The sequence below is a fragment of the Pagrus major genome, chromosome 11 (genome assembly GCF_040436345.1).
Source record: "Pagrus major chromosome 11, Pma_NU_1.0".
NCBI lineage: Eukaryota > Metazoa > Chordata > Actinopteri > Spariformes > Sparidae > Pagrus > Pagrus major.
Genome location: NC_133225.1, coordinates 33,983,479 through 33,995,639, shown reverse-complemented (window position 1 = coordinate 33,995,639; position 12,161 = coordinate 33,983,479). Strand labels below are relative to the sequence as shown.

Genomic DNA, 12,161 nt, shown 5'->3' with positions numbered 1-12,161 from the left:
ACTGAAATTCAAACATTATAAGATCTAGCTCTAATATAAATGTTAGAGCTGTCAATACAACACATTAATTTATATTAATTAATTCCAGAAAAAATAATGCGTAAAAAAAAGTAGGGCAGATTAATCGCACTCTATGATGGCTCTTGACCAGCAACTTTGTAAACATGATGGAGGCAGATGACTACAGCCCCACTCCAGCCAGAGTTTCTAACGCTTTACATTCTTTCACCAACAAACAATGGGATGTGGTTGATTGTTGAATCAACGGCGTATTCACAGTGTAGCCTGACATGCACCCCCCAGAAATGTAATTTCACGCTGCAGTGATGTGGGCTGCAAGGAATATGATTGATCTGCTTGAAAGCATCACCTTTTGTAGCTTCTCCTCTGGTGCTAATAATGGGGATTGTAACCTGTATTTTCCTCAACAAATACATTTAACTCTTTGGCTTTTGCAGTCTCTCCGTATCGTCCTCCTCCGCAGCCTCCGCTGCCAGAGTCTGTGGGCTAGAGAGAGCAGACTGACTGAATGTCTGAAAGGCAGGCTGCCCCTCAACAAGCAGCTTGGTGGCAAAACCAAGTCATTCAAGCCGGGTTTGTATGGAACTACAGCCCTCGCTGCAGACACTCTGCCTGTCCGCTCTCTCTTGCCCAAAGAAACAGCTGTGAGTCGGTTTATTTAAAGGCGAAAGTCAAGCTGGCAATCGGCTCACCACCACCAGCAATGCAGACACACCAGCGCACATGTATAAATGCTCATTACAGCGCAGGACACTTACATAGGTTACTGCGTCTGCTCTGCATAGGCATAGCCTATGTGCATAAATCAACCTTTATTATAACACAGGAGCCCCAAACAGCTTTTTGTTTCCATTATTAATGTAATAATACAAAAATGCAAAAAGCAGTTTGTATGAATCTTTTATCTAATAGTTTTTAATAGTTTGTGCAGATCTTTTCCCCCTACTCTTAAATAACTTATTGAAATCTTGTTATCTTATTATCTTTTTTTATTATTATCTTACTGATCACAGGTCACATTGCATTATGTGCATATTCCTATTATTGTTGTTATGTTTGTTACTGAGACAGAGAAAGCCTTTTGAGATTATGGCAACTGCTTAGGTTGCTAGGGTTAACATGGGATCCTGCCCATGGATATGAAGATCGTATTTGATTAATTTTCCTGTTTTCGTTGTTGTCAAGCCAAAGTTTATGTGGTTTGTCACTAAATTCAAAATATTTCTGTTTTGTGTACAAAAATGCTTTGCTAACTTTTTCTGAGAGTATCTTATTATACTCATATTTTAGAATGATATTTTTTTATGTAGTTCAGTAGATGAGGTCCTGACATTCCCTTTTCTTCCTTCTAGACGCTTCGAATGAAATAACACATCCTCTTAGAAAAGCTTTGAATGCCTCCTAGAGTGTAGAAGGGGTCATCTATGGGTTGTCATTAGCTTCAAAGAAAACAGATATCTGAGTATTTAGATAATCACAGAATTCCTTTTCAGTTAGTAACACAGGATTAAGCCTCCAACTCCTTTGTGGCTTTACCATGTTCTGAAAATTTAAGGTGCAAGTGAGAGGGCTGTGATCTGAGATTATAATATTGTGATTTTGTGCATCCACAGCATAAGGCAACAATTGTGTCCACAGGAAATAATCTATCCTGGGGCCAAATGTATAAACCATGCGTGCACACAAAAAATGTACTTAAACCACTTTCCACGCAGGTTTCCAAATGTATAAAAATCTATGGGCGGAGAGATTGTGCGTACTTGTATGTATCTTTTACACTGCCGCTTTCCACGCAGATTTCCGAATGTAAAAAAAATCCACAGAGGTAGAGACTGTGTGTACTGGTACACAAATGTAACACCATGCGTACCATGCACGCAGTCTTGTCAGGCTAATTATTGTGATGTTGTGAGTTGGCAAAAATGATAGGAAAAGTGTGAATTAAGATGACATTTTATTTAGAGATGGGTTTTTTTCACTAAATTGTGTTAGGTTTCTATGGTTTAAAAAACCTTCACTATGATTACACAGTGATGTGTACAAGTTGTCATCCTTGTTTTTACTGTCTTCTGTAAATGTTTGTCAGTATGCATTTTGTTAATTATAATGATAATGATCTTTATATAAATAAAAAAATAAATACATGATCTTTAAATATGTAAATTAAGATTATTTTCCTGTATTATTGGGGAGTAAGAATACATTCAGGTGTAATTGGCACAATGTAAGAGTTCTAACCATGCGTAATTGTTGTGCCACATGTAGGCCTGTCGCGATAATCAATAAATCAATTAATCTAACGATAACAAAAAAGGAGGTCGATAAGTTTTCTGGGGTCGATAATTTTCATTTATCAAAGACACTGGATGTCAAGAGAGTTAACTCCAGTGCATTGATCTTGACTGATTACTCGCGGTTCCTTACTCCTCCGTGGAGTGAACCGTCTTGTCAATCACTCACTCTTTGTCTGTGTGTGTGTGAGGGGGAGGGGCGGGTCTCCTGGCATACAGTGCAGCATGCGAGACAGGTGAGGAGTAGAAATAGAGAGAGAGATTTGGATGACAACATGGAGTTGGTTGCAAAGCCAAAATCAACGGCGGATGTGTGGGAGCACTTTGGATTCAAGCCAAATGACCGCGGTGAGCCACTAAACTTGAATGAGCCAGTATGTCGCATCTGCCACAAAACGGTGTTAACCAAAAGTGGTAACACAACTAATTTGAACCTGCATTTGAAGCACAACCATCCCATGCAGTATTCCCAGCTTGGAAAAAAAACTGCTACCAAAACTACAGAGGGGCAGTCTCCGTCTTGGCGACAGGCCACCATTAGTGGTGCGTTTGCTAAGCAAACAAAATATAAGCGCAACAGTGCTAAATGGTGCGCACTAACGGACAGTGTAGTTCGCTACATTGCACAAGAAATGCAGCCCTTTAATACCGTCGAAAAGCCGGCATTTCGGCAAATGTTGCAAGCATTTGACCGCCAGTACGAGTTGCCTGGGAAAACGTATGTGTCACAAACTGCAATTCCACAACTTTACAACCGCGTCAAAGAAGACATAGAGATCAAAGAAATTGCATTTTACTCTGCCACTACAGATATGTGGTCAAGTTCAAACATGACCCCCTATATGAGCTTGACCATACACTACATAAGTGCTGACTGGACCCTGCACTCCAAATGTTTAGAGACCAGATATGTTCCAGAAAACCATACTGCTGACACCCTTGGAGAAAACTTGAAGTTTGCTTTAGAAGACTGGGGACTAGATGAGCACAAACTAGTCTGCATCACGACAGACAATGGTCCTAATATTGTTGCTGCAGTGAGGAACCTTGGCTGGAATTGGCTCAATTGCTTTGGCCACAACCTCCATCTTGCTGTGTCCCATGGTCTGGACCGCGACAAAGATCGGACAGCACGTGCCATAGGACTCTGTAAAAATTTGGTCAACACATTCAACCTGAGCTGGATTAGGAGGAGAGACCTGAGGAAGGCCCAGAGTGATGCCAATCTGCCCCAACACAGTCTAATACTGGTGAGTGGTGTGTTTAATTCATTGATAGCTTAATTTAGCAAAAATATTATTTCTTCTTAATGTCTGTATGTGACTCTGTGTGTGTGCGTGTGTGTGGGGGGGGGGATGTGCTTTTGTGTATGTAATCTGGGGTTACAAATGCCTTAAAAAAAGAGGCTGATGTTTATCTATTAACAATTGTTACTTAAAGAGACCGGCTTTAAATTGGGGAAATACCATAATCAGAATCTAATTGAGACTGTAGCATTTTATGCACTAGCATATAAAATAACAAACATTAAAATTAATAATGATAAATAATGGAAATGTAAAAAGTAGTATTTGTTTAATAATGTTAGTGTAGACCAATTAGTGAACAAGAACAATGTTATCTTTCCCACAGGATGTTGCCACACGATGGGGCACAAAGCAGAAGATGGTAGAGAGGGTGTTGGAGCAACTCCCAGCGATAAGACATGTCCTGGTTCAAGACAGAAAACATAGCCACCTCAACCCAACCTGGCAGGATGTTTCTGTGTTGGAGTCCATTAATGCAGCAATGAAACCACTGGCTGAATTCACAGATGTCCTTTCAGGGGAAAAGTACGTCACAGTGTCCTCAGTCAAGCCTGTGTTGGAACTGATTAAAGGCGACCTTCTCTCTCCAAACCCTGACGACACTACGCTGACCGCCAGTATCAGACAAACCATTTGCAGGGTACTGACTGAAAAATACAATTCACCTGCAATCCAAGTCCTCCTGAGAAAGGCCACCATTTTGGATCCAAGATATCGTGGCAGCATGGAGGATGCAGAAACATTGGAGGAGGTCAAACAGCAGTTTGTACAAGAGCTACTGGACCTAGAGGAGCCAGAAGCAAGTGGAGAAGGTGCCAGTGGTGAGAGTTGCAGCAAAGCTACTGGAGGAGACAAGAATGAACCTCCCACTGCCCTGCCCACCAAGAAGATGAGGCTTAGTGATCTTCTTCAAAACAGAAGAGCTCATCTTGCTGGTCAGGCCCAGGATGCAATTCCAAAAAGACTAAAGGCTGATGCGGAGCTTACAAAGTTCCTCCAGGAAGGTGCACTTGATGCATCTTGCGATCCCTTGGTCTGGTGGCGTGACAATAAAAAAAGGTACCCCTTGATGGCCAAGTTGGCAAAAAAAATACATGTGTATTTGTGCCACAAGTACCAGCTCAGAGAGGATGTTCAGCACAGCTGGCAACATTGCTACCCCCGAACGATCCTGCCTGAAGCCACAGAAGATTAACATGCTAGTTTTCCTTGCTCGCAATCTGCCTAACTAAAGCTACAGATTTGCATATGGCCTGTTAAGGCACCTGTTTTTTGTTGTTAGTTTGCACTTTTTGTTTGCAAAGGTCCTAACTGGATAGGCAGTTTGGCTTGTTAAAGAATGTATACACTGTTCACCTTACAGTTTAATATATATCCAAGTGCAATTTTGTTTATATACATTTATACTTTATTGTTTCAGTTGTGTGTTTTTTACTTGGGTGCAATTTTGTTTACAGACTTTTATACTTTATTTATTGTTTCACTTGTGTGTGGTTTTTATTTAAGTGCAATTTTTTTCACAGACTTTTAAACCTTATAGTTTCAGTTGTGTGTTTTTTACTTAAGTGCAATTTTGTTTACAGATTTTTATACTTTATTTATTGTTTCAGTTGTGTGTTTTTTACTTAAGTGCAATTTTGTTTACAGATTTTTATACTTTATAGTTTCAGTGGTGTGTTTTGTATTTAAGTGCATTTTTGTGTTTACAGACTTTTATACTTTATTTATAGTTTCAGTGTGGTAAGGTTTTTATTTAAGTTAATTTTTTTGAGAGTCCATTTCATTCATTGTTATTGGTTGTTTGTTTATTTATTTTGGATATTTGCAATGTCTTTTTATATAACAATTACATTTTAATTTAAAAATAAATGTTCATTGATCTTTAAAAAAGGGTGAATTTGCATTTTTATAGAATATCATTATATTTGAAAAATGGTACCTAAACGACAATATTATCGTTTATCGCAATAAATTTTGGGACAATTTATCGTCCAGCAAAATTTGTTATCGTGACAGGCCTAGCCACATGACACAATAGTTGCTTTGGCTTTGCGAAAGGACATTGTCAATGTGCAATTTAGGCTAGAGCGAGTTTTCAAGGACTGTACTAATATTCTGGGCAGTGATGATGACCGCTCATCAAATGGAGAGAGTGCAGGGATCCACTCTCCTCTTACTGTAGCACGCTGTGTGCAGATGCGCCACATTTCATTGCTAAAGCCAGAACTGAAGCCTCCAAATAATGCTTTTTTTTGTCTGTCAGTTTGATCAATCATTACTTCAAGTTCGCGGTCCATGAAATTACGCTTCCTGTTCTTCAATTGCTTCTTTGCTTCTAACATTTCTCCTCAATACTAAACTAAATTCTGGCCCTTTATATGCATACCAGGTAATTGGGGGCATGTTTGGAGCCATTTATAGTGGCTTGTGCGCATGCTCGTGCTCGTGCATAAAATGTCAGGATGAAGCATGAGGTAAAGACACGGACTGCGTATGCATGTTTCCTGTTTTGTGTGAACACAGACTTCTACACCTGAATATACACAGAGTTTAGTCCCAGGTGTATGAAGTAGTGTTGTAGTACTCGAGATCGGTCTTAGTCTCGAGACCAGTATCGAGACCATTTTTTGAGGTTCTTGGTCTTGTCTTGGAATCAAGGGCATTTTTACTCAGTCTTGTCTCGGTCTCGGACTGGGCGGACATTGGGTTTTTTGAACAAGACCGGTCAAGACCATCGCTGATAGGTTTTTTGTCCATGCCTTACTGATGAGAGAGTGAAAAAGGACACTCTCAAAAACAGCTAATAACTTCAAATCATTGGTAGTGTAAAGATTTCCCCCAGCTGCATCTGCTACCTGCCCGGTGTCAGTGTGAGAGTGACTGACACGGCCCCCTGCACACAGAATATGGAGACGACAGGAGGAAAGTGGAAAACTCGTAAGGAAAGATGTCTGCCAACTCGGCTATAATTAAATTTGGTTTTGCACACCACAAGGAGTTTATTTGTAAATTTAAAACACTCGTCAGTGTGCAAATTCTGCAATGATCTGCTCACCGAAACAGCTGGGACGACGTCAAACTTTTACCGTCACCTCGAAAGGAAGCATAAAGACAGGTAAGCTAACAGTTACCATACAAAGTTTAACATTAATGTTATATCAAAAGTCTTAGTGAATTTCAACTCCCCCATCCAGAGACAATAAGCGAAAATAAGCTGACACCTTCTGATGACCAGTTAGTTTGTCACTCCTGATGAACAGAGAGAAGGTGACTCCATGCTCACTCAGACTGACCTGTGAGGGAAGAATTTATCTGTTTGGAGGGGAGAGAAAGTTCAATCATAGGAGTTTAGGTTGTAAATTAATTAAGAGTGTCCTCATCTGAAGGCTTTGTGGTTGAGGAAAAACACTGTCCTCTCTGCCAGGAGATAAGGTGGCAGACTTTAGGGCGCCTTCTTCCTGTGAATAGTCTTCATCCAGATGAAAAGAGTTAACAAGAAAAACAGGGCCTCAATGTAATGCAGAGGCGATGGACATGTGTTCCTACAAGCATACAAAGACATGTGATGTGATGTTCCTTTAATTATAATGGTTGATATATCAAGGCTTTCACAGACTGCCTGAGCTAATGGTTCCAGACATAAAGCAAAGAGACTCGGTGAAAGAGGGCAGCCTTGCCTGGTTCCTCTTGATAGAACAAAGTGAGAGGAGCCAGGGTGACCAGTCTGAATACGCGCAGAGGGAGAGGAATAGAGGGTACCAACCATTTTTATAAAGGAACAGCCAAAACCAAAACGTTGTAAAACAGCCCATAAAAAACTCCACTTTACTTGGTCAAATGCCTTTTCCGTGCCTAAGGACAAGACTGCCCAAGGATGATCTTCAGGGGCTGCCTCTATTATGTGTAATAAACGGCGAATATTATCAGAGGCCAAACGGCTCTTGACAAAACCAGTCTGGTCTGGATGAATCACAGAGATAAAATGCAGGAATCTAATTTCCTTGAAAGTAATTTGGCAAATAATTTAACATCACAATTAATAATGGATAAAGGACGGTAACTAGCGCACTCCATTGGATCTTTATCCTTTTTTAAAAGCAGAGAGATAAGAGCAATGTTTTGATCCCTGTGGAGAGAGCCAATCATAAGAGAGTAATTTATAGAATCAAGAAGGATGGGACCAAGTATATGCCATAGTTCAGAAATCAATTCAGGAGGGATTCCATCCAGGCCTGGCGATTTATTTTTTGGCATTGCATCAAGAGCATCCTTGAGCTCTTTTAAAGAGATAGGAGCATCTAACTGGGAAGACTGCAAAGATGAGAGGGATGGTAAACTTAAAGAGTCAAGAAACTCCACCATATCCTGCCTTTCACGAGATGCTTCAGATGAATATAAATTGGAGTAAAAGGATGTAAAGGCATGATTAATGTCCGATGGATTAGTACACAAAACACCATCCTTATCCTTCACACACTCCACGGAGGCCAAATGTTCTGACTGTTTCAATTTAAGAGCCAAGAGCCTACTAAGTCGTTCTGCAAATTCCTAATTTTTTTGTCAGGTTTTCAAATAAATAAATTCAGCCTGTGCAGTAGTAAGTGACCTATATGCTAGCCTAGCAGAGGACAGCAATGTCTGCCTGTCATCATTATAATTGGACTTTTGCTGAGATTCAAGAAGAGCTATTTCAGAGACAATTTTTTCAGTTTTCTCTTGGCGAGTTTTATTAAGGTGTGAAGAAAAAGAAGTGCACACTTCTCTTATATGACACTTAGTGACTTCCCACATAACATGAGGATTAACCTCAGGGTCAACGTTGAAAGATATAAAGTCACTCACTCTGAGAAATATATGATAAAAAAATTCTTATTCAGCAAAAGATTTGCATTAAAACGCCATCGCTTAAATTTAGCCAACCCTATCATATGATCTGAAGAAAGTATAATTGGAGAGTGATCGGAGAGTAGCATGGGATGTATAGATATACAGGAGGTGCACTTTAATAATATAGGGGAAATAAAAAAGGTGTAATCCTTAACATCAGGGTTTAATAGACGCCATATATCCAGTACATTTAAGTCTTTTAAAAAAGATGTTAAATACGTAGATGAGGCCCTTCGTGAATCCAGTATAGGACTAGAGGAATCAATATCAGGATCAGCTAACAAATTAAAGTCCCCTACCAGAATCAGGATAGCATCAGGAAATGACAGCAGGGTAGATTTAATAGAGTCAAAAAAATCAGAATTCAAGACATTAGGGGCGTAAATTGAAGCCAGGCATATCTTAGAATTATTAATAGTCACAATCACACAGCAAAATCTTCCTTCACCATCAGAACCAGATAATTTTAAGCAGATATTTAATTTTCTTCTAACTAATATCAATACCCCCTTTGTCTTGTTTGGGGCAGAGGAAAAAGCTAACACTTTATACAATTTATTTTGAAATCTACTGGTATCAACAGACTTCAGATGCGTTTCTTGCATGAGAGCGATATCTACATTTTTCTGCTTTAAATAATGCAGGCACTTAAATCTTTTTACCGGGAAGTTTAAGCCTCGCACATTCAGAGTTAGAAAATTAAGACCAACCATAGTTCTTTAAACGAAAGACTTTGCCAGTGCAATTTAATTTCTAAAGGACATGAGTCCTTAAAAGCTAACATCTTAACCAGCACAGAGATAGTGAAGGGCAGAGTCCTCATGATGAAAGTTAAGATAGGTGGTTTTGTTTTTACGTTGATCAATGTTTATGCACCTAACCAAGGCTCTGAGCGGGAAGGGCTTTTTATAATATTTAAAGAAAAGTTAAGTGACATTGATCAAGGGTAGTGTATTGTATTGGGTGGAGACTGGAATTGCTGCACTGATTTTACTTTAGATAGGACTGGAGAGGAGCCACACTTTCAGTCATCTGCTGTCTTATCTCATGTTTTAAAGAAAACAGATTTGGTTGATGTGTGGAGGATGAAACATCCTTCAGTCAGACAGTACACATGGGTCAAAATAACAGATGGTAGAGTTAGTGCAGCTAGATTAGACAGGTTTTATGTGTCCGGTTCTTTTACTACTCGAGTTGTTAATTGTCAGATCCTCCCTGTTGTTTTTACAGACCATCATTTAATTGTAATGGAGCTGATCTTATCTCCCACTGGAAAACCAAAATCCTTTTGGCATTTTAACGTTAAATTATTACATGATCATACTTTTTGTGAAAAATTTAAATTATTTTGGCACTACTGGAGATCCAGGAAAGATGATTTTACTTCCCTTTCCCAGTGGTGGGAGGTAGGAAAAGCTCAGATTAGGGTGTTTTGCCAGGAATATACATCTTATTCGACAGCTAACATTAAGAGAGCTGTGCAGAGGCTAGAAGAAGAGATAAGAGACCTGGAAAATCTTGCTGTTTCACAAACTGATCAGCACAATAACAATGTCTTACTCTCTAAATGACAAGAACTAAACTCTTTCATGCAAGAGAGAGCTAAAGGAGCTCTAGTCTGAGTACGCTTTACTAAACTCCACCTTCTTCTTTAATTCAGCAGAGATGAGGAAACATGCAGTGGATTTCTACACGGATTTGTTCAGGGCGGATAGCTGTGATGCGGATGCTGCTGGAGAGCTTCTGCAGGGGCTTCCTCAGCTGAGTCCAGAGGATCAGGCCACTTCAAGTTTGGACATAACTAGATGAACTAAATGCTGCTGTGTCTCAGATGGCGTCAGGCAAGGCTCCAGGAATAGATGGCTTACCATCAGACTTTTTCAACACTTCTGGAGTGTTTTGGGACATGACCTTTTGGACATTTTTAAAGAGTGTTTTGAAAAAGGGACACTTCCAGCTTCCTGTAGGCGTGCAGTTCTCTCTCTGCTGCCTAAGAAGGGAGACTTAGCCCTTTTAAAAAGCTGGAGACCAGTAGCTCTTTTATGCACGGACTATAAGATTATCTCCAAGGTTTTATCAAATAGACTAAAAATCTTCATTGAACTGTTGATTGGTGCAGATCAATCCTACTGTGTTCCAGATAGGTCTATGCTGGATAATTTATTCCTGATGAGAGATGTATTTGATATTTGTAAGTTATATGATATCAATGTTGGTATCATATCTATTGACCAAGAGAAGGCTTTTGACCGTGTTGACCATGCTTTTCTCTTTTCCACGTTGCAGGCTTTTGGTGTTGGGGAGGGATTCATGTCCTGGATAAAGCTGTTGTATAGTGGTGCTTGTTGTGTGGTAAAGGTAGGAGGAGGGCTGAGCTGCCCTGTGCCAGTGAGGAGAGGGATAAGGCAAGGATGCCCCATCTCAGGGCAGCTTTATGGTTTTGCAATTGAACCTCTTCTCCAAAGATTGAGGAGCAAGCTGAGGGGTCTCTCTCTGCCAGAGCTGGTTCAGAGCCCTCCTGTTGTTGTATCCGCATATGCGGATGATATAAATGTGTTTGTCCAGGATCAGGGAGACGTCCAGGCATTGAAAGAAAGCCTGGCTTTATACGAAAAAGCTTCTTCAACAAAAAACACCAGGGCTGGGCAATTCTTGTGTTCAGTTCTTGTGGGAAGAAGCAGCTCTATCACAGTTGTGTGAAGGTGTTGAACCTTCGCTGTCTGGCTGAGGTAAAAGAGTCGAGGTGGAATGACGTTTTTACTTCAGACTCTACCCCTAAAGGCAGGTGGAGGGTCCTGTATAAGCCTCCTGTTGAGAAACGGGTGGCTGACCTCCAGTGGAGAATTATACTTGGAGCAATAGCCACGAACAGACACAGAGCTCACCTGGACCTAAGCACTGGGGAGGGATGTCCATTCTGTGCACAAAGTGAAACACTGGAGCATTTAGTGGTATCTTGTCCTCGGTTAGCGGGCTTATTTAGAGTACTGCAGGAATGGGTGGAAGCTTTGAGAGAGACGTTCTCTGTCCCCTTGTTTGTTTTCGGGCCTAGATATGTATTGAGTAAGAGATCAGCTTTGGTTCTAATCAATTTCCTGTTTGGAGCTGCAAAGCTAGCCAGCTGGAAGACCAGGAAGAATCAGATGTTAGGTCAGGGCTGGACTGATGTTGTGCAGAGTCTGAGGGTCTGGTGGCGGCTCGTCTAAAAATAGAGCACACTTTCTATACTCTGACCAGTAATCTGGACTCTTTCAAGGCTCTGTGGGGGATCAGACAGGCTTTATGTACACTGACGGAAGATGGTTCTCTGGTCCTTAATTTTTAACCCATTATAGCGCGTGTCTTTGTGTGTGTTTGTGTGTGTGTGTGTGTTTGTATAAAATGATTTGATGGAATTGTAGTAACCTATTGTTTTCAGTTTTACCAGTTGAAGTAGATGAGAATGAACCGAGATTTGTCCTTATAATATTATGTAAATAAACGTTGTTTTAAAAGTCAGAAGTCTCTCTCTCTCTCACTCCTCTCTCTCTTTTGCCTGCAGAGTAGAGGTCTTCGGAAAAACCGGACAGCCCGAAAAACCCGAGGTTCCGACCCGACCCGGCTCGGGTTTTGGGTCCATTCACAAGAAGTGACTCCTGGGCTGGGTCGGAACCGG

The 12,161-nt window shown here is 40.5% G+C and overlaps 2 protein-coding genes across 2 annotated transcripts in view; one reads left to right on the top strand and one right to left on the bottom strand.

Moving 5' to 3' along the window:
* Positions 1–12,161, bottom strand: part of LOC141004605 (receptor-type tyrosine-protein phosphatase F-like) — a 448,688-nt gene that overhangs the window by 371,199 nt on the left and 65,328 nt on the right. The window lies entirely within an intron of this gene.
* LOC141005394 (E3 SUMO-protein ligase ZBED1-like) lies at positions 3,126–4,959 on the top strand. The gene is made up of 2 exons (XM_073477234.1): positions 3,126–3,562; positions 3,945–4,959. Exons 1-2 carry the CDS (start codon positions 3,143–3,145, stop codon positions 4,812–4,814), a joined length of 1,290 nt encoding a protein of 429 aa, XP_073333335.1. The 5' UTR covers positions 3,126–3,142; the 3' UTR covers positions 4,815–4,959.